Source organism: Symphalangus syndactylus, chromosome 1 (genome assembly GCF_028878055.3).
Source record: "Symphalangus syndactylus isolate Jambi chromosome 1, NHGRI_mSymSyn1-v2.1_pri, whole genome shotgun sequence".
In the NCBI taxonomy this organism is placed as follows: Eukaryota; Metazoa; Chordata; class Mammalia; order Primates; family Hylobatidae; genus Symphalangus; species Symphalangus syndactylus.
Window position 1 is genome coordinate 115,515,973 of NC_072423.2, and position 21,003 is coordinate 115,536,975.

Consider the following 21,003-nt stretch of genomic DNA (forward strand, 5'->3'; position numbering starts at 1 on the left):
TATAGGCTTTCAAAATGCTCATGTCAGTATTTTTTTTTTTTTTTTTTTTTGAGACAGAGTCTGGCACTTTCACCCAGGCTGGAGTGCAGTGGCGTGATCTCGGCTCACTGCAAGGTCCGCCTCCCGGGTTCGCGCCATTCTCCTGCCTCAGCCTCCTGAGTAGCTGGGACTACAGGCGCCCGCCACCACGCCCGGCTAATTTTTTTGTATTTTTAGTAGAGACGGGGTTTCACCGTGTTAGCCAGGATGGTCTCGATCTCCTGACCTCGTGATCTGCCCGCCTCGGCCTCCCAAAGTGCTGGGATTACAGGCGTGAGCCACCACACCTGGCTAGTATTTTTCATTTATGGAGCTGTGCTGTCCAATATGGTAGCCACTAGCCACACATAGCTATTACATTTAAACTTAATTAAAATTAAATTAAAAATGCAGTTCTTCAGTCTCACCAGCCACCTTTCAAGTGTGCAGCAGACACATATGACTGGTGGACACTGAACCAGATAGTGCAGATATTGGATATTCAAATCATGGCAGAAAGCCCTACTGGACAGCATTGCAGAGGACATGCATAATGACCACACTGGCGGCTCTAGGCAGTCCCAGCTCTACCCAGACCTAAGAAAGTTCATCCCAACCCTCCTCAGTGGCCCGGACCTGTCCCTTTCTCACGGCTTGCCTGAATTTGGCACACAGTCCCTCTTTAATGTACATAATTCAGCACCCTGCTCCAGGTTGCTCCAGACACGAGAGTTTCACACTTCTTTCTTCTATCTCTATCTCTCCCCTGATTGAAGCAACACTCTTCTGAAAGGCCCACTCCCCATTTCTTCCTAAAGTTCATCCCTTTCTTTTTTTTTCCCCCAAGACAATGTCTCACTCTGTTGCCCAGGTTGGAGCGTCTCCTCGGTTCAAGCAATCCTCCTGCCTCAGCTTCCCGAGTAGCTGGGATTACAGGCATTCGCCACCATGCCCAACTACTGAAGTACTGAAGTTCATCCCTTTCTTCCCTACCAGTAAGGAAAGGAAACCCCCACCTCTACCCAAACAGCCAGATAGATGAAAACTAAGAAAAATACACAGGAACGCAGCAGAAAAGGTATTCCAGAGAGTAACTTTTGAGACCAGATAAAAGTAAGGCTTTGGACCAAGCCCTATACATCATTTACACTAATTTCTAAAATAGCCTCTCTCTCTCTCTCTCTCTCTCTATATATATATATATATATATATATATTTTTTTTTTTTTTTTTTTTTTTTTTTTTTTTGAGACGGAGTCTTGCTCTGTTGCCCAGGCTGGAATGCAATGGTGTGATCTCGGCTCACTGTAACCTCCGCCTCCCAGGTTCAAGTGATCCTCCTGTCTGAGCCTCCCCAGTAGCTGGGATTACAGGCACACACCACCATGCCAGGCTAATTTTTGTATTTTTAGTAGAGATGGGGTTTCGCGATGTTGGCCAGCCTGGTCTCGAACTCCTGGCCTCAAGTGATCTGTCTGCCTCTGCCTCCCAAAGTGCTGGGATTACAGGAGTGAGCCACTGAGCCTGGCCTAAAACAGCCAATATTTTTAAATTAATTGCAAACCACTAGCTATGCTTTTGGTATAAGAAATGTTCCATGTGTAGGTTCTTCTCCTCAGTTTCATCATCTATAAAATGGGGATGATAGCATAACTACCTCATTGGATCACTGTGATGATTAAATGAGTTAATTTAAGAAAAGTACTGAGAATAGTGCCTGCCACACAGTAAAGTGCTGTATATAATGTTAGCCACCAGTATTATTATTTCTAAAGAGTACTGCTCTCTAATCACCTTCTAGAAGACATTTTCATTCTCCAAAGAACAAGGAATCACAAATCTTCAAGCACAAAGAAGCTTTTGAGATATATCCCCTACCCCCCAATCCCTTATTTGACTGTTCAAGCAACTGTGGCCCAGCAGGAGTGAGTACCCTAGAAGCAATTACGACCATGGAATACTATGCAGCCATAAAAAATGATGAGTTCATGTCCTTTGTAGGGACATGGATGAAACTGCAAACCATCATTCTCAGTAAACTATCGCAAGGACAAAAAACCAAACACCGCATGTTCTCACTCATAGCTGGGAACTGAACAATGAGAACACATGGACACAGGAAGTGGAACATCACACTCCGGGGACTGTTGTGGGGTGGGGGGAGGGGGGGAGGGACAGCATTAGGAGATATACCTAATGCTAAATGACGAGTTAATGGGTGCAGCACACCAATATGGCACATGGATACATATGTAACAAACCTGCACATTGGGCACATGTACCCTAAAACTTAAAGTATAATAATAATAAAAAAGAAAGAAAAAAAAAGAAATTTGGCAAAATCATTGGAAAAAAAAATAGAGGTCAAAGAATGAGTGCATATTAATATGCACATGTGTGTTATTTATGAAGATAGTGTAAAATCCAATCTATCTATGAACTATTTACCATCTATCTATCTACACCTATATAACTAACCATGACCTTTTACTGCACAATGGCAGAACACATATTCTTTTGGGTGCACAAGGTACATTATTAATTTTAACCAAATATGGGCCATATGAAGCAAGTATCAATAAACTTCAAAGAATTGCAAAAAAAAAAAAAAAAAAGAAGAAGCAATTACGTTAAGCAAGCACAGGCCAGTAAGGCATTCCTGTCTGCAAATGAGTGGCCAGTTACAGCTGAGCTGGCAGCTTCACTATCAAGTTTTCTCAAACTAACTACATGCCATGAGCAGGAAAAACGGTTTGACACATCTGCTGTGGCATCAGGGGACAGTCTCAGGAAGCCAGGCTCCCTGCCCCTGTCAGGAAAGACACACTGCTTACAAAATTCAGTCCCCTGCCATTCTCTGAAACTGAATCCAGCCACACAACCACAGACACCACTTCTTTCTGAAGCCTGCCTGTGGGGAAGGACTGACCAAGAAGACTCTGATACTTCTATTATAGAAAACAGCCCATTCCAGTTGACCCTCTTATTTCCTATCAAGTTCGTGGGCTGTCAACCTGGGATAAGTTTTTATTTTGCTGCCCTTTTTTTTTTTTTTAAGAGACAGGGTCTTGTTTGGTTGCCGAGGCTGAAGTGCAGTGGCGCCATGATCAGCTCACTGTAACCTCAAACTCCTGGCTGCAAGCTATCCTTCTGCCTCCCAAAGTGCCAGGATTACAGGCATGAGCCACTGCCCCTGGCCCCTTACTTTGCTTTTTGATCATGCAGAGAAGGTGGGCTTATGTTCGCACGCATTTCCTTAAAATAATGACGAATACTCAGAGGCACTTACTGGCACCACCTCACCACACAGGCATATCAGAATGGGACATTTTCAACTAAAGAAATAGGTCTTGTTTTCTTCCATAATTACATATTCACCATAATTTGGTAAGTAGAGAAAAACAGAAGAAAATAAGACTCACCTGTTATTCTACCATACAGCCATACACGTACCAGTTACATCTGGTAAATTTGTATCCAGTGTTTAAAAATTGAGAATATATTATTTATATATGTATTTTTATCTCCTGTTTTTTCACTGTACATGCTGTCAATGCAGCCTGTTAGTGACTGCTTTGAATGACCAGCTATATTTGTTTTCCTAAAAGTTATTTCCATTTTTCACCATTATAAAAAAGGCCAGGATGAACATTCTTGGGCATAAATCTTTGTACATACTTTTAACATTCCCTTTAGAAAAATTTCTAGAAGTGCAACTACAGGGTAAAAGGGTATGAAAAATTTTAAGACATTTGACATTTACAGCCAAATGGCATCCCCAGAAAGACTGCAGCGAACCACACTTCCACCTGCATATGAGCACCCGGAGTTTTCCTCCATCTTTATGTCCAGCACAAGCACACCAGTACTACCCACTGGCCACCTCTGCCTCAGGTCCCATAAGCACTTACACTTCAGAGTGTCCTAACCTAGGTGCATCTTGCAATCCCAGTTGCCAGATCTGTTCTCTCATAAGCCCCTGTCTTAGCAGGCAGCAGTAAGAGAACAGGCATATCCCTTCCAGTGGTTGGAGTCACTTACCTTAAAGGCATACTTCCACTATGCACATTAATATTTTGTAAGTTGATTTTTAGTAGTCCGATGAAACAATTCCATCTAAAGAACTGAGACCATCTCTCTAAAATAGAGCTGCTCTTACTCCTTTGGCTAGTGCATAGGAAATGCTAACAAAGGCTTGTTCTCCAGGAGCCTGTTGAGGGCTAAATCTAACTCTGCCTGTTTACTATCAGTGGAGCCTGAGGCACATTACTTACTAATTCTGAGTCTCAACTATAAATGGTGACTGAAACCAGCTACCTTGAATTATTGAGCATTACATGTTCATGATGTCTGTGGCACATCTAGCATGGTGCCCAGCACAGCACAGGCACCCAATAAACGGCAGCACTTGCTGCTGTGGCAGCTGCGGCTGTCTGCTTTCTTGATCTTTAGCATCTCACAGCATCGCACATCACTGATTACCTTGTCACAATTTCAGCCTCCATCTCTTTGGCCACATTTAATACAGTTGCTTTCTGACAAGAGGACGGAAGATATTAATACCTAAATCTCACACAGATCCTCACACATACATGTACATTCCTAAGGGTGGGTTACTTCTAACAAGCCTCTGCAGAAGGTTAGTGCTAGGCATTGGAAGTTCTTACCCAAACTGAACAGACCACGCAGGCTCAAAGGGCCAGTCAAGTACTTGGCCCCCTTTTCAGTAAAAGAGGCCCAGCAGTTCTTCTTTCCTGAATAATTAATGATTCCCATCAGGTGCTTCAATTAAAAGCAGCCCGGCTGTTCTTGCCACACCTGATTGGACCAGGAGCAGTCCATCAGCAGAAGGCAGCCATCTGTGCACTGGAAGGACGGGGCCTGCCTCCAATTGCCCCAGGCAAGGACTCTGCCCTACAGTAGACTTTGCCATATTGAAGGTGGTGGTGGATGTGACCCACTCAAAACTGCTTTCTGTAAGGGATATATGCTTAGTGAACAAGCAGTTCTGTGGACCTCTCAAGCTTGCTGTTGCCCCAGGGGAGGCTGGCTTTCCACATCCTATGCTGCATTTCCCAGTCTTGGGAATCTGGGACACCTTGGATTTCCAGGCTGAGATGATCCCAAGCTACTGTCTTCAGTTCCTGCATCCACACCCATCCTGGGGTCAATCAGAATAGGCTGCTTTTCTTTTTACGTAAGTTGATGTTTTTTCAAATTACAAAAGTGATACAAGCTTAATTTAACAAATGAAATGGCACAGTACAATGATAAATAAAGGCAAAGTTTATTTTTAATTCCTGGTCACTACTCGTCAATGATGTAACCAATATCACCAGCCTTTGTTTCCTTCCACATCTATCTCCCCACTCAAATACATACATACAAACATATGTACACATATATAGGAGCCTGCTTATTTGTTTTCATGAAAATAGAACCTTTGCAGAGAAAAGGGAAGGCTTACACACTCTTGGTGGGAGCATAAATTGGTTCAACCATTGTGGAAACTAGTGTAGGGATTCTTCAAAAAGCTGAAAACAGAATTACCATTTGACCCAGCAATCCCACTACTGGGTATATACCCAAAGGATTATAAATTGTTCTGTCATACAGACACATCCACACGTATGTTCACTGCAGCACTATTCACAATAGCAAAGACTTGGACTCAACCTAAATGACCATCAATGGTAGACTGGATAAAGAAAATGTGGTACGTTTACAGCATAGAATACTATGCAGCCATAAAAAAAGAACAAGATCATGTCCTCTGCAGCAACATGGATGGAGCTGGAGGCCATTTTCCTCAGCAAACTAATGCAGGCCAAAAAACAAATACCACATGTTCTCACTTATAAGTGGGAGCTAAATGATAAGAACACACAGACACAAAGGGGAACAACAGATACTGGGGCCTACCTGAGGGTGGTGGGTGGGAGGAGGGAGAGGAGCAGAAAAAACAACTATTGGGTACTAGGCTTAGTACCTGGGTCACAAAATAATCTAGGTAAACTCTCGCAGGAGTATAGCTATATAACCTGCACATGTACTCCTGAACCTAAAATAAATTTTTTTTAAAAAAGTTAAAAAGATTAGGCCGGGCGCGGTGGCTCACGCCTGTAATCCCAGCACTTTGGGAGGCCAAGGCAGGCGGATCACGAGGTCAGGAGATCGAGACCATCCTGGCTAACACGGTGAAACCCCGTCTCTACTAAAAATACAAAAAAAATCAGCCAGGCGAGGTGGCGGGCGCCTGTAGTCCCAGCTACTTGGGAGGCTGAGGCAGGAGAATGGCGTGAACCCCGGGGGGCGGAGCCTGCAGTGAGCCGAGATCGCGCCACTGCACTCCAGCCTGGGCGACAGCAAGACTCTGCCTCAAAAAAAAAAAAAAAAGTTAAAAAGATTATTTTAAAAAGAGAAAGAAAATAGAAATGATTATACACATTATTTTATGACCTTTTTTCATTTAACATTATATCAGGGATCTCTGTACAAAATATGTATGTGTGCATTGTGGGAGTTCAGTCAGGCTGGTGGGAAAAACTTTAAGATGAAGTTATAGGATATAGACACAAATCTTCTTGGAAGGCTGGAAGGTTTTGCAAAAGTCTCAGGATAGGGTTAAGGCTGAAAGCTGCCTAATCCTTACCTTGAGTAAATGGCTTAAAGTAGGTACAAAGGAATGTAGTTTATCTAAATAGCTTGTTTACTCATGTGATCCTAAGACCAACCTTTGATCAACCTCGGGTGCATAACTGCTCTCTACTAGGGGTGTCGGGAACCAGGTCAATTTTCCTATAGTGGTGTTTACTCTAAGCCTTTGTCATTAAATGTGTGCAGAATAAATGCCGTAAGGGCCAGTGAGTCAGGGCCTCGGCTGCAACTCTTTACAGCACACTCCTTGGAGTCTGTAAGTGGCCCAGATGCTCAGCTGGACTGACAGGCATACTATCTGTGTCAGTGTATGTTATTCATTTGTTGCTGGGTCAGGGTCTGTGAGTTAGACCCCCGCAGTGCATATATGTCTTTTCTAAAAATTCTAACATTCCCTGAGTATATCTATTCTATGCAGTTTTAAGAAACTGACTGGACATATCCCAATCCAGTTGAGACTTGAGGTCTCTTTCCCTCTTACTAAATGTGGCAGACCCAAAGCGTTTCATCCTCTCAAACAGCATCTTCCCCTTCTAGGAAACTGTTCTGCGTCCAACTTAATATAGTGTTAGTGCGAACTGCCAATCTTAAAAACTCATCCCCCTGGCTAGATAGAGAGGCAAGTGCCTGAATCTTTCCCCAGACAGCTCTAGGCTTGTACGGAGTAAGGCGGAACACTGGAGGAGGACAGGACTCTCTTTTCTCCTTGGTCAGAAGCCATAAGGGCTTCAGGTGGCTCTGCCCCCTAGCTTGTAGAAATGTCTGAGAAAATAAAGCTGTCATATGGAGAGAAGCAGAAACAGGAAATGGAGAGAGACGGGAAATTGCTGTACTTAAAGGACCTAGTCCCAATACCCAGTGGGCCCAGCTCCTACATTTCCTTTGATTCTGTGAGTTTCAGGATCTGTAAAAACAAAGCCTCCCTTTTTGCTTAAGCTGGTCTAAGCTGGGTTTTTAGTCCATGGTAGACAAGAATCATGACTAAAACAAACACTGTTTAGGCTACAATTTTCACTTGAATATTGCTTGATCCATAGATGACAAACATTCTTCTGTATTTGCTACTAAGTTCTGCAATTCTTTCTCTTTTTCTTTTTAAATTTCAAGAGCAAAAAAAAAAAGAATCCAATGCTGGGGATACGGGCAGTATTACTAGAAAGTTCTGCAATACTTCAAGGACAACACCTGAGCAGCTTCCAGCTGTGCTTTAAATTCTCCTAGGGCTGTGTCACTGGCAGAATAATGTAACTGTTGTGTAACTGTTCCACAAGAAAGGGGGGAAACTTAATTACCACTTGGTTTTTTTGTCAGAACTGCCAAAATGGCACCAATTCAATGTTTCTGCCTATTAACATTCTGTTAGGTGCCGTCCATATTTTTAAATAAAGGCAATACAGAGACTGTCACAAAAACCAGCCTAGATTTACATAATATACTTGTTCATTTCTATTTTTGTTTTCAGATAGAATTAACATGGAAAGATATTCTTAGCTTACATGTTATCTAAGCTGTCCATGAAAATAAAGTTAGAAAAATCTTAAAGTTTCTTAATATTTCAGATTCTTACCAAAAATTAACAAAAAAACCAAATGTTTGCCCTAGAGAGAATAACAGAATCAGATTGTGGGAAGGCCTTTTTGCATCTTGAAGTCAGAATTGTTCTTCTCACCATGAGCCAGAGCATTGGAATAAATGTCTCTGAGCCAAATTTCCACAAAATTGGAAAGGGTCTCTTTGTTTCTATACCCTGGGTTTCCTAGAGCCCAGTGACCAAGCGCAAAGCTCACTTTTGTTCTATAAGATGATTCACCACTGTCAAGGGGGAAACAAAGTGAAGACCCACAACAGTATTACAAAATACCAAAGCTTATCCCTTCTCCCACAGACAGCAGCTTCTATTTTTTGGTCAAGTTGTTATGGCCTATTTATGTGAAAGACACTGGGTCAGGTGCTTCCTTTGCCAGCCTTGTACATGTCTCATGCACTGTCCGGATCAAATACCTCTAGATACATGGTACACTTTCTTGCCCTTGATTTCTCTATGGCCAAGATTATCCATTCACTGGGAAGAACTCCAAACTCTCCTTTTAGGTTTTAAAAATTCCAATTCCTTTCTTTCTATCATCATAACTTATTTTAATCCATCCACAGTTGAAAAAGTAACTGAACTGAACTGAACTTACAGCTCACATGTGCTAACTAGGCAATTTCCCTAAAAAAATAAAAATAAAAATAAAAATAAATTACTGGCATCTCTATTTATATGCTTGAGCCCACCTGAACCCTCTCAACTTCCTAGAAGTTAACTTCTTGAACATGAATGCATTCTGCAGCTTCAGAATATTTTTTCCACGTATTTTATTTTTAAAAACATCTACGGAAAATACACTTTGAAATATATATCATGTCAATTTGGAAAGATAGGAATGTGATATCACAGAGGGTGGCAGAAGACTACTAATGATAATTTTGAAATAATAAATGTAATACTACTCAGAGATGGAATCAAGAAAAAGTACCAGTAGCAATAACTTGGAAATCCATAAAATAAACTTCCAAAGTCTGAAAAACCATCACTTCCACCTGGTTCGTATAATAAATACTCTACATATTTAAAGTTGAGTGGGAAGCCAAGGAAATGGGTGAATCTACCTAGCAATTTGGAAGGGCAGGACATTACCACAATCTCTAGACTGCAGAGACAAAGTGAGAAAGCAGAGTTAACAAAGCCCAAAGGCTGATCTCAGCTGCAGAAGCTCAAACAGGCTGGACTGCCCAGATGGAACTGGATTAGTGAAGACCAAACCAGGGCAGAGAGAGAGAGAGAAAGAGAGAGAGAGAAATTTTCTGGCCTCTCCCTTTCTCCTGTCCTCCAATGTTACCAGGATTTCCTATTGTTCAAAACCAGGAGGGGGCCAGCTTGGGAACCTGACCTGCAGGAGTCAGCCCTTCTGCCGTACAAAAAGCAAGGGATGGATCTAACAGCAAACTGGTCAAGGACCAGCGCAAGAACGCTAGCAGGACTGCATAACCTGCCTTACTTTGAGATCAGAGAGGAGTGGGGGCCAGCTGTTACCATGGAAGACCAGGAGTTACTGATGACAAAAACACAGGGGTCAGAGCCCTGGCCAGGGGGTGAGGCCCGGTAGCCACATGGCCATGGCACACCCTGGTAGGGTCTTCTGCCCTCCCTTGCCCTGCTCCAGGGTGAGCCTTGGTGTCTCGGAGTTGGCAGGCAGGATGGATGGCAAGCAAACTAGAAGAAGTAGAAGAAAGAGATGCAGGAGAAAACACAGTTCCATATAACAGACAGAGAAGGCTCTAAAGGCATATAACCTGGAAAATGCCAGAGGTTACTGCCTGGGGGCGGGGGGGCCTGATGCAGAAATGGGTGCCCAAAGGGGACTACAGACTTATCTATATTGTATTTCTTTTTCTTATAGGCGGAATATGGAAATTCATGTACAATTTTAAAATATATTTTTTAAAAGAAGGAATTATTTTAAAGAGGCAAAGAGATAGTTGTTCATCCGACATAAGAAGTAAGACTGAGTAGAGCTTGGCGATGGAAGGGAAGGAAGCCCAGGCAGCTGGTCATCTGCCTTCCCAGTAGAGAGGGAAGCAGCGTAACTGTTACTATGAAAGGGCCAACCAGTCCCCTAGGGATTACCAGCTTTCTCTCCCCTTCATCAAAACAAAATTTTATATTTGAAACTAATTCAGCTTCTAATTGAGAGCAACCATGGTTACTGCTTCTCCAAAAACTGCTATTTTCAGAGTGTCATGGTGTCTTTGGAGTATGTTCAACACTTCTTATTTCCAAGAAATGAGAAACACAATATTTAATTTTGTTTAGCAAGTGTAATAACTTACCATTATTACAGATGGGGGACAAAAATCAAGTGAATACTTCAGATTATAAAAACCAAATGACAGTACCTAGGCCCAAAGCAGCAGACCTCCTTAGGGAATGTGAAGGGATGTGACAGGCAGATAAATCAGCCAGTTTCCAATCAAGGCACTGGACCAGCAGTTCGTTCTCTCCTTTGAAGGACATCTGAGAGAATATGCCCTGGAAATTCACTATCTACTTTCAGATGCTACAGAGATTTGCAAATTTGAAAACTAAATGCCATGCTATGCACTCTCCGGGCACTTCATAAACACTTGTTGACTGACTGGCAAACTGAAAACTGATGGAACGTACATTATTGTTTACTTGCTAAGAACTTCCCTTGCTTCCTGATATTTGTGGATAATTATATTATGATTATGCAGCTGCCAGACACATAGCCTCAATTTTCTTCCTCCTCCGCAGTGAATAGCAAAAAGGCCCAAGCAGAAAACTCTTCTACTTGGGCAATGCCTGGTGGCTTTTTGCCTGAGGCAATTAGTCCAAGCCCAACTCTGTGAGGGGGACTTGGCACCTTGATGCTTTTATCACCCGGCTTCTGGACCAGAAGGTGCTGGGGAGACCAGCCGAGGTGGGAGGTGGAGAATTTTATTTTCCAACCATCTGTGCATACAACATATGAAAACACAACAAAATCACCATATGGAGCTAAGTTTTAAATATGTCATCAGGCATTCTATGAGTTTAAGAAGAAATCGATTGGCAGTACAGCCTTTTCTGATTACTGAAAGAGAATAATTTATCTCTGGCTTCAAATGGCCCCTGCTCAAACATGCAAACCTCAGGACTCTCTTTTTATTGCTACTATTAATTGGGTTACACTTGAAAATTGCATATTGTTTTTAGAGGGTTTTCTCAGTGATCATCTCACATACACAAACCTCACAACAAATCCATGATGCAGGTAGGGCAGACACCATCACTGCTTTGACTAACCCCGTTTCCTAATTGATTCATCACCCCCAAACCACCTGCCCCTCTACATACAGTCTGCATCTAATCTGTGTGTGTCTGCTCAGCTGCTTGTGACCTTTAGCTTTCTTCTCATTTCAATGGGATGTATTTTCGAACCTAGAGAACCATGTCCATTTGGCTCTGTGGAGCATCCGATTCTATTCATCTAAGTGTCAAATCTGGGAGAGCACTTAACATCAGAACTACCTGAAATGCTTATTTAAATACCAATTCCTGAGCCTCACTCAGGACTATATCACAACCTGCCTTTTTAGCAAACTCCTCAGGGGATCATTATGCACCCTAATGTTTAAGAATCATGGACACACAGAGAAATTTTTACAGAGCATAAATGGTTGGATGCCAAACTTGATGGCAACAACTTCATACTCTGAGCAATGTTTCTCAAATTCCACAGGCTCCAGTTGAGAAGTCTGCTAGTCTCCCTGATGGTTTCTAAATGTATACTTTTACATCAATAATTTTTAAAAAGATTACCCAAGATAAGAATATTCGGGGTCAACTAGATCACCTTAGATGGGGTCATTGGAGCTGTTCACAAACATTTTGATCCTCCTCACCACCCTGGCACATGATGGGAATATTCTTTACCCTCTTTGAGGTTGGATGTGGCCATGTCAGTGGAAGTGACTTGAGTCCAAGTGGAAGATTTAAGAGCCAGTGGGGATTCACTACACCCCCTTCTCCCAGCCACAGAGATGGGGAGGCACTCACTGAGGTAAGAATAGCCATCATCCAGGTCCTGACTACCTTGAACTGAGCCCTCCTGCTAGGCATGTAGCAAAAGCAAGAAACGAAATTTTCTTGTTTTAAGCCACTAAGATTTGGGGATTGTTTATTATAGCAGCATGGTCTAATTTTTCCTGATTGATAAACCAGATCACCAAGAACTTGCACATGAATTCGGTGTCTGGGGTTGCCTTTGTATTTATAATCATCTAAATGTCAAGTAATCATCTAGAATGACAGAGTTTAACTTTTAATTCAATATTTACCAAACTTGAGCCCAAGGATTTTGTCACTGGGATACGTGAGTTCTAAACTTTGAGAAACATTATTCTGGGCTATATATGCACAATGAACACTTAGTCCAGACTTAAACAAAGGAGTTGTATGCTTTTAAAAACATCCATTGAATCAATCAACTCACAAACAGTTGAGGCTTATCAGATTATAAACTCCTTGGGAACAAAGGACCTTATAGGCTGTAGACCTAAAAACATGTTAGTTACATTTGACCATTAAAAACCTGACATGATGGTTGGGTGTGGTGGCTCATGCCTGTAATCCTAGCACTTTGGGAGGCCAAGGTGGGAGGATTGCTTGAGGCCAGGAGTTCAAGACCAGCCTGGTCAACATGGCGAGACCCCATCTTGTATAAAGGAAAAGAAAAAAAAAAAAAAAACTTGACATGCTAACACAAAAGAAGTTAGAAACACCTTCCCTGCCACCGAGAAGCTTATATTATTGGGCAGATAAAACAACATGTGGATGACATATAGATTTCCCTAGTTTGTGGTTCTGACTATAAGTGCTAAATTATTTCGTAACAAATGTGAACTGGAGAATTGAGGGATGGGTTTATGGTAGAAGTAAGAATTTAAATGGACTTTGAAAAATAGCAAGGACTGGCCGGACACAGTGGCTCACACCTGTAATCCCAGCACTTTGAGAGGCTGAGGCAGGCAGATCACCTGAGGTCAGGAGTTCTAGACCAGCCTGGCCAACATGGAAACCCTATCTCTACTAAAAATACAAAAATTAGCCGGGTGTGGTGGCGTGTACCTATAATCCCAGCTACTCGGGAGGCTGAGGCAGGAGAACTGCTTGAACCTGGGAGGCGGAGATAATGCTATTCTTAGTGTGCCTTAGAACTATTTCATGTATCTCCATTTGAGAATAAAGCTGGTGCTCAATGTTTATTTACTGACTGAATTAATCAATACATGTGGCAGACCCTGTTTGGCAGGCCCAGATTAGATATTTCTTCCCTGCTTAGAGTGAGGATCGTTAAACATATCTTGAGTCCAAGTCTATTCAATCTCAGGGACCAATCCTGACATTGGGCAGGAAAGATTTTAAAATGACAAGGAAGCTCAACAGACTTTCTTTCACATTACTGACAATGAAACCAAGATTTCTGTTTCTCTTTTCCCACATCACTTAAAAATGGCCAGAAAAGTTTTCACCAGATTTGGTGGTTGTATCTGAGATGCTGTGACTTAAATATGAACTATGAAAATTAATAAGAAATTAATTTCAGGAGAACCTAGAGAACACCCTGAAAAGAGGGCTTGTTATCTTAAACACAGCAACTGAAACTGTGAAACAAAAAGACAACCTTAGGTATCTGCTGATCACACAGACTAAGAAACCATCAACCAATAACAAATAGTGGTTTCAACCATAAGAAGCAAATCAAGCCACAGATGGATAACATGAATTACAGGATTCATTTATTAAATGGTGACAAATCACCTTCCTAAGCAGCTCTGAGGAATCAGATCAGTATAAATAATAATTACAGCTATCACTTATTATGGGATTATTATGTGCCAGATACAAGCACTATCTCATCTAATCCTCATAACCCTGTGAGGAATAAAGTATTGTTATCCCTATGTTAAAGATTAAGAAAGTGGGACACAGAGACATTAAATGACTCTGCAGAGTCACTTGGCTAGAAAGTGGTAGGTTCAAATCTAGGTTGTTCAATTTCTGGGTCTAGCCTGACCTTAGGCTTCAGATATGGTAGGAGGACTCCTTGTCTTTTGGGCCTGAGCTGCCTGCAAGGGTACCAGTTCCTGTGGGCCTGGGGCTCTGCCTTGAGCCTCCTCTGTAATATCTCATCCCATCCAAGGAAATTAGAATCCCACCTACAACCCCCTCAACCACCTGTTTTGCTAACAGGCTTCCCTGCACCCTATCATAAATGTACAGTTTTGCTATAAAAGCTTAACGGTCCCAAGGTGGGCGGATCACCTGAGGTCAGGAGTTCGAGACAAACCTGACCAACATGGTGAAACCCCGTCTCTACTAAAATACAAAAATTAGCTGAGTATGGTGGTGGGTGCCTGTAATCTCAGCTACTTGGAAGGCTGAGGCAGGAGAATTGTTAGAACCCAGGAGGCGGAGGTTGCAGTGGGCCGACATCGCACCATTGCACTCCAGCCTGGGCAACAAGAGCGAAGCTCCGCCTCAAAAAAACAAACAAACAAAAAAAGCTTAATTGTTGGCAATTTGCCTGCACTCACTAATTGTCCGAAATAAGTTGGCATAAGTTAAAAAAAATTAAGACAAATCTAATTAAAGAATCACAACTAAATTATCACAGTGAGATAAAGAATTGTACTTTAGGCAAAGAGTCAATTCATTCTGTCCCACCTCTTTCTTTTTTTTTTTTTTTTTTTTGTTTGTTTTTGTTTTGTTTTGTTTTTGGAGACGGAGTTTCGCTCTTGTTGCCCAGGCTGGAGTGCAATGGCGCGATCTTGGCTCACTGCAACCTCTGCCTCCCGGGTTCAAGCAATTCTCCTGCCTTAGCCTCCTGAGTAGCTCAGATTACAAGCACGGGCCACCATGCCTGGCTAATTTTGTATTTTTAGTACAGATGGGGTTTCTCCATGTTGGTCAGGCTGGTCTTGACCTCCCGACCTCAGGTGATCTGCCCACTTCGGCCTCCCAAAGTGCTGGGATTACAGGCATGAGCCACCATGCCCGGCCTGTCCCACATCTTTCTAATAAACAAAGCAGAAATAATGAAAAACAGTTATCTGGGAAAAATAACATCTGACAAAAGCCAGAGAGACAAACACCCTCAGCCATCTTAAAGTGGAACACAAATCTCTGAATTTGGTAGTATAAAGTTATTTAATTCTTCAAGTGACAAAGACATTACAACGTGACCCTCTTTTAGGAATACTTCTTGCAGGTAATGTCAGCTCAGCATAAAATTTCAAACCAGTTATGACAATGGATGCACTTACCTTGCTAAAATAAAATATAAAGAACTGAGAGGCAGTAGATATCATTTGTATAGGCCCTGACAGGTTCACAGTAGCAATGGCCACTGGGGTTCCAGTAAATGTTTAATTAACAATTGGCTCTCTGGAGGAAAAGGCCATGATTTGTAGGTTTGCTGATTACCATGGTGTAAATACTCCCTCAGTGGCAGATTTCAAGCTGCCAAAGTGACTAATAAACACAACATTGGGCAGAGGTATACATAGTTGGCTCTCAGCAGCTGGTGTGAGCAGGTTCCTGTCCACTGCTGGCAATTGCTAATACTTATTGGTTACATACTGTGTGTTGGGTATCTAAGTGCTTCCTAGTCATCCTCTTTGAATCCTTATAACAGGCCAATGGGGCAGGTACTATTTTATCCCTATTTTATAGATGAGAGGAAACAAGGTGTTGAAGAGGTTAATTAATTAACTACTCAAAGGCCACACAGCTTGTAAGTATTAAGAGCTGGCATTTGAATCTTGGCAGTTTGGTTCAATGGGCCATGCTCTCAGCCCTTCTTCAATACTGCCATATTTTGTAGGTGGTTAAAGAAGTTATTATGATTATCCAACACCCATCTTAAAAGATGATGTGTTGCTAAAGATTGCTAGTAAAGATTAGGCTCTGGGCTAGGTGCGGTAGCTCATATCTATAATCCTAGCACCTTGGGAGGCTGAGGTGGGTGGATTGCTTGAGCCCAGGAGTTCAAGACATGCCTGAACAACATGGTGAAACCCTGTCTCTACAAATAATACAAAAAATTAACTGAGCATGGTGGCACGCACCTATAGTCCCAGCTACTTGGGAGACAGAGTCGGACATTGAGCCTGGGAGGTCAGAGGCTGCAGTGAACTGTGATTGCAACCACAGCACTCCAGCCGGGGTGACAAAATGAGACCCTGTCTCAAAAAAATTAAAAAAAAAAAAAAGCAGGCAATGGGGTAAAGAGGAATGGCCCACATCAGCCAAGGAAGGGTGTTTGTCCTCCTCTTTCACAATAAATTTCATGTCATCCTTCAAGGCCCATATCAGGTTTTTTTGTTTTGTTTTGTTTTGTTTTGTTTTTGAGATGGAGTCTCGTTCTTTCGCCCAGGCTGGAGTGCAGTGGCGCAATCTCAGCTCACTGCAAGCTCCGCCTCCCGGGTTCACGCCATTCTCCTGCCTCAGCCTCTCCGAGTAGCTGGGACTACAGGCGCCTGCCACCACGCCCGGCTAATTTTTTGTATTTTTTTTAGTAGAGACAGGGTTTCACCGTGGTCTCAATCTCCTGACCTCGTGATCCGCCCGCCTTGGCCTCCCAAAGTGCTGGGATTAGTTTTGTTTTGTTTTTTTAAGATAGCGTCTCACTCTGTTGCCCAAGCTGGAGTGTAGTGGCACAATTACAACTCACTGCAGCCTTGACCTCCCAGGTTCAAGTGATTCTCCCACTTCAGCCTCCTGAGTAGCTGGGACTACAGGTGTGTGCCATCACGCTGAGCTAATTTTTTGTATATTTTGTGGAGATGGGGTTTTGCTACATTGGCTGGTCTCGAACTCCTGGGCTCAAGTAATCCTCCTGCCTGGGCCTCCCAAAGCACTGGAATTACAGGCATGAGCCAGGTGCCCAGACCAGATGTTCCTTCTTTAGTCGCACTTTCCCCAACTCCCCAGAGTTGTTACTCCCCAAATATCTTTTCTTAAAAAAATTATTTTTTTCCATTAGAAAATAAATACATGCTCTGCCAGGCATGGTGGCTCACACCTGTAATCACAACACTTTGGGAGGCCAAGGCGGGCAGATCACGAGGCCCGGAGATTGAGACCATCCTGGCTAACATGGTGAAACCCTGTCTCTACTAAAAATACAAAAAATTAACTGGGTGTGGTGGCAGGCACCTGTAGTCCCAGCTACTCAGGAGGCTGAGGCAGGAGAATGGCGTGAACCCGGGAGGTGGAGGTTGCAGTGAGCCGAGACTGTGCCACTGCACTCCAGCCTGGGCGACAGAGCAAGACTCCGTCTCAAAAAAAAAAAAAAAAGAAAAGAAATGCATGCTCAAAGAATATGGAAAATATCAAATAGAACAGAAAGAAATATCTTGCAGTCTCACCTGCCACTCATAGCACTGATGTGTATTTGTACTATTGACCTCAGTTCCTTATACAATGATTCTCTACTCATGGGTGAGCATCTCCTGGGAAGATTATCAGTGTTATCCACATTCGTATCTACCTTTCACCCCATTCCCATCCAATCTCCACCCCAACACAACACCCAACTCATGGCCGCCCCCCAATTAACCTAGATGCTTTATTGTAATATCTTCTAATCCATAAAAGGAAACACCGAGCTTTTCATGTCCATCTTCAAAGCTGTCCTAATCTTAACTAAAGTTGGTTTTCTTCATTTGTCTTGAACACATATTACTACATGCCAACCCTGCGTGTGGCAGACGAGGGCTGCTCCAGCAGGTACCTGTTCTTACCTGCATCCCTCTCATCTTCTGGAACCGTGCTATGGTGTCGCTGATGGTGTAGACACGCACATGGCCCATGTGCAGCTTACCAGAAGGATAAGGGAACATGGAAAGCACGTAAAATTTTGGCTTTGATTTCTAGGAAAGAATGACAATGAGTATTTATTAAGCATTTTCTGGGAACTCCGCATGTATACATAATATTTTGGCATTTTACACAAAGTAATAATTTAACATTTTAAAAGTTTCCTTTTAAAAAGACTGTTCCCAGAATGTAAATCAATTAAAATGTCAAAAAGCAAAATTCAAAGCCCTGGTTTAAGCTAAAGAATGTCCAAAATAATGCCAAACAACCTCTAAGTGTTAATTACCTATATATCTTATTTTTTTTTCTCTTTTAAAAACTTATTTTTTAAAAGGAATGAATTAACAGTATTTGCAGCGACCTGGGTGAGATTGGAGACTATTATTCTAAATGAAGTAACTCAGGAATGGAAAACCAAACATCTTTTGTTCTCACTGATATGTGGAAGCTAAGCTATGAGGCATCAGAATGACACAATGGATTTTGGGGATTTGGGGGGAAGGATGGGAAGGGGGGTGAAGGATAAAAGACTACAAATAGAGTACAGCCTATACTGCTCGGGTGAGGGGTGCACCAAAATCTCACAAATCTCCACTAAAGAACTTACTCATGTAACCAAATACCACCTGTACCCCAATAACCTATGAAAAAAAAAAAAAGAAAGAAAAGCAGTCCCAGTGCAGACCCCAAGAGAGGGTTCTTGGATCTCATGCAAGAAAGAATTCAGCGCAAGTCTGTAGAGGAAAGTGAAAGCAAGATTATTAGGAAAGTAAAGGAATAAAAGAATGGCTACTCCACTAAAAACAAAACAAAACAAAAAAACACTTCTCTTTTAAGACAGCTTCTATCTAGGTCCTTAAAGAACTGTTTGTTTTTCCAAAGGAAGCTCTAACATACACATATCCATATAATTCAAAGAAGCAATAGTTGAATCACATAGATGTAACACCTCTAAAAATGGAGTCTCTTCCTAAATTCCCTATAGCTGCATTCTGACGTAGGTTTAGCAGTAACAACAGGATCCTAAGGTACCAATCTGGGTCCTGAGTTTCCCCATTGTATTGAAAGCCTATCTTTCAACAAAAATGTTGAAATGGGAAGGTAATGAGAAGATCTTTTTAAAAAGGGAGAAGGTTGTTGTTCTCCAGGGATGATAAATAAGCAGCCGCAGACCAGGGTTATATAACTCTCCAGCTTCGAAAGAAGCAGCTTCATCATGAAAAACATAGACAACTGTACAAGTATCTGAACAGAAGGAACACAGGCCAATGAGTCCTTATTGGATCACTGACTTCTGGCGTCTTAATTCTTCCCCTGGTAAAATGATGTTGTCATGAGTGTACACATGAATGGATAAGGCAAACAAAGATAGTAGTCCTTGAATGGACTCCTACTGGGGGGACCTACCGTTCAAAGGCAAGAACTGTGCTTTAGTCACCTCTTTCTCCACGCCTGCCCCCAGTGCCAACAGGAGTTTCATAAAATGTTGGATAAATGTTCGTTGGCCTTTGTGCTCCAAAAGCCTGATAACTGGCCCCTATGGAGCACTTCTTACCCAGCAAACTTCACAAATCCTACCCAAGTAATAGAAGGGTTCCCTACACCCAAGTTTAAATCATCTCATGACAGGGTCAGGGGTGCAGGGGCTGGGGAGAAAGGAAGAGCAACACGTAACTGGGTAATTGATTCTGTTTGGTCACTGAGGGTCAGAACTTCTGCTTTTATTTATTTCTGCCTTCTGTTTTTTTCTTCCTGGCCTTATTCCGTTCCTAGAACTTTACTCCAGTTCTTTAAGAATTTGCTTCTCCCGAAGCAATGCAAACAAACACAAAACAGAATATTCGCTGGGTGCGGTGGCTCACGCTTGTAATCCCAGCACTTTGGGAGGCCAAGGCGGGTGGATCACGAGGTCAGGAAATCAAGACCATCCTGGCTAACATGGTGAAACCCCATCTCTACTAAAAATACAAAAAAAATTAGCTGGGTGTGGTGGCACATGCCTGTAATCCCAGCTACTCCGAAGGCTGAGGCAGGAGAATCACTTGAACCCGGAGGCGGAGGTTGTGGTGAGCTGAGATCATGCCATTGCACTCCAGACTGGGCAACAAGAGTGAAACTCCATCCCCCCCACCCCAAAAAAAAAGAATATTCATAACCCTTCTTTTGTGCACATATGTGTGAGGGAGTTTTTAAATATTATTTGCTGAGTGTTCACATGACTGATAATACACATAAACCAAATATAATCAGTAGAGCAGAAGAAACCAGAAATCAGATTCTTGCCAAGGAGTTTGTAAACTTCCTTCAGCAAAGAAGTTAAACAAACCTTTAACGGAACCATTAGCAAGTGGCAAAAAGAAACCCACAAAAACTAGAGTAGAACTTTTCTTTGTGCTGCCCATCCTCTAGAAATTACCAAGTAATGTTAAGCTGCCTGAAGGAAGAGATGGGAAAAAGAGAACAATTAATAAATCTGGATCATACACAAATTAGAAAATCATCTGGAACTGCTGAAATGACAACTACAATGGATTTATACAAACAGGATGGAAAGCAACACATTGGTCACACACTTTAATTAGAAACTGCAGATTTATAACTCTTAGGAAAACCACAGAAATGTGAGAGAGGACCTGAGATTCAGGGGTTGGTGGGAACTCAGTAACTTAATAACTGTCCTTAAGAAAGTGAGTGGCAGATAAGCCTCCTAGCTTATGAGCAAGTCCCTCCAAGGAGGTACAAGACCCCATTCTTTTACTTAGTGCAGAATCAGAAGAAAACTATCCACTCAATTCATGCCTTACTCCTTACAATGAATTAGGCCTATGGCTTATTCTTCAGAAATTTTTAGGAATATGGGAAAATAGCTGTTAAGAGTTCTTTGGGAGCTAGAAAAACAGT

At 42.3% G+C, this 21,003-nt stretch overlaps 1 protein-coding gene across 10 annotated transcripts in view; it reads right to left on the reverse strand.

Annotated features, from left to right (window-relative positions):
• Nucleotides 1-21,003, reverse strand: part of LARS2 (leucyl-tRNA synthetase 2, mitochondrial) — a 167,995-nt gene that overhangs the window by 137,885 nt on the left and 9,107 nt on the right. For 7 of the 10 annotated variants that reach the window (XM_055280185.2, XM_063610900.1, XM_055280188.2 and 4 more), the window contains exon 3: nt 18,027-18,155. The exons of the other annotated variants lie outside the window; for them this stretch is intronic. In XM_055280185.2, the coding sequence (XP_055136160.2) occupies nt 18,027-18,155 (129 nt within the window). The remainder of the gene's footprint in view (nt 1-18,026; nt 18,156-21,003) is intronic. 10 annotated transcript variants of the gene reach the window in all.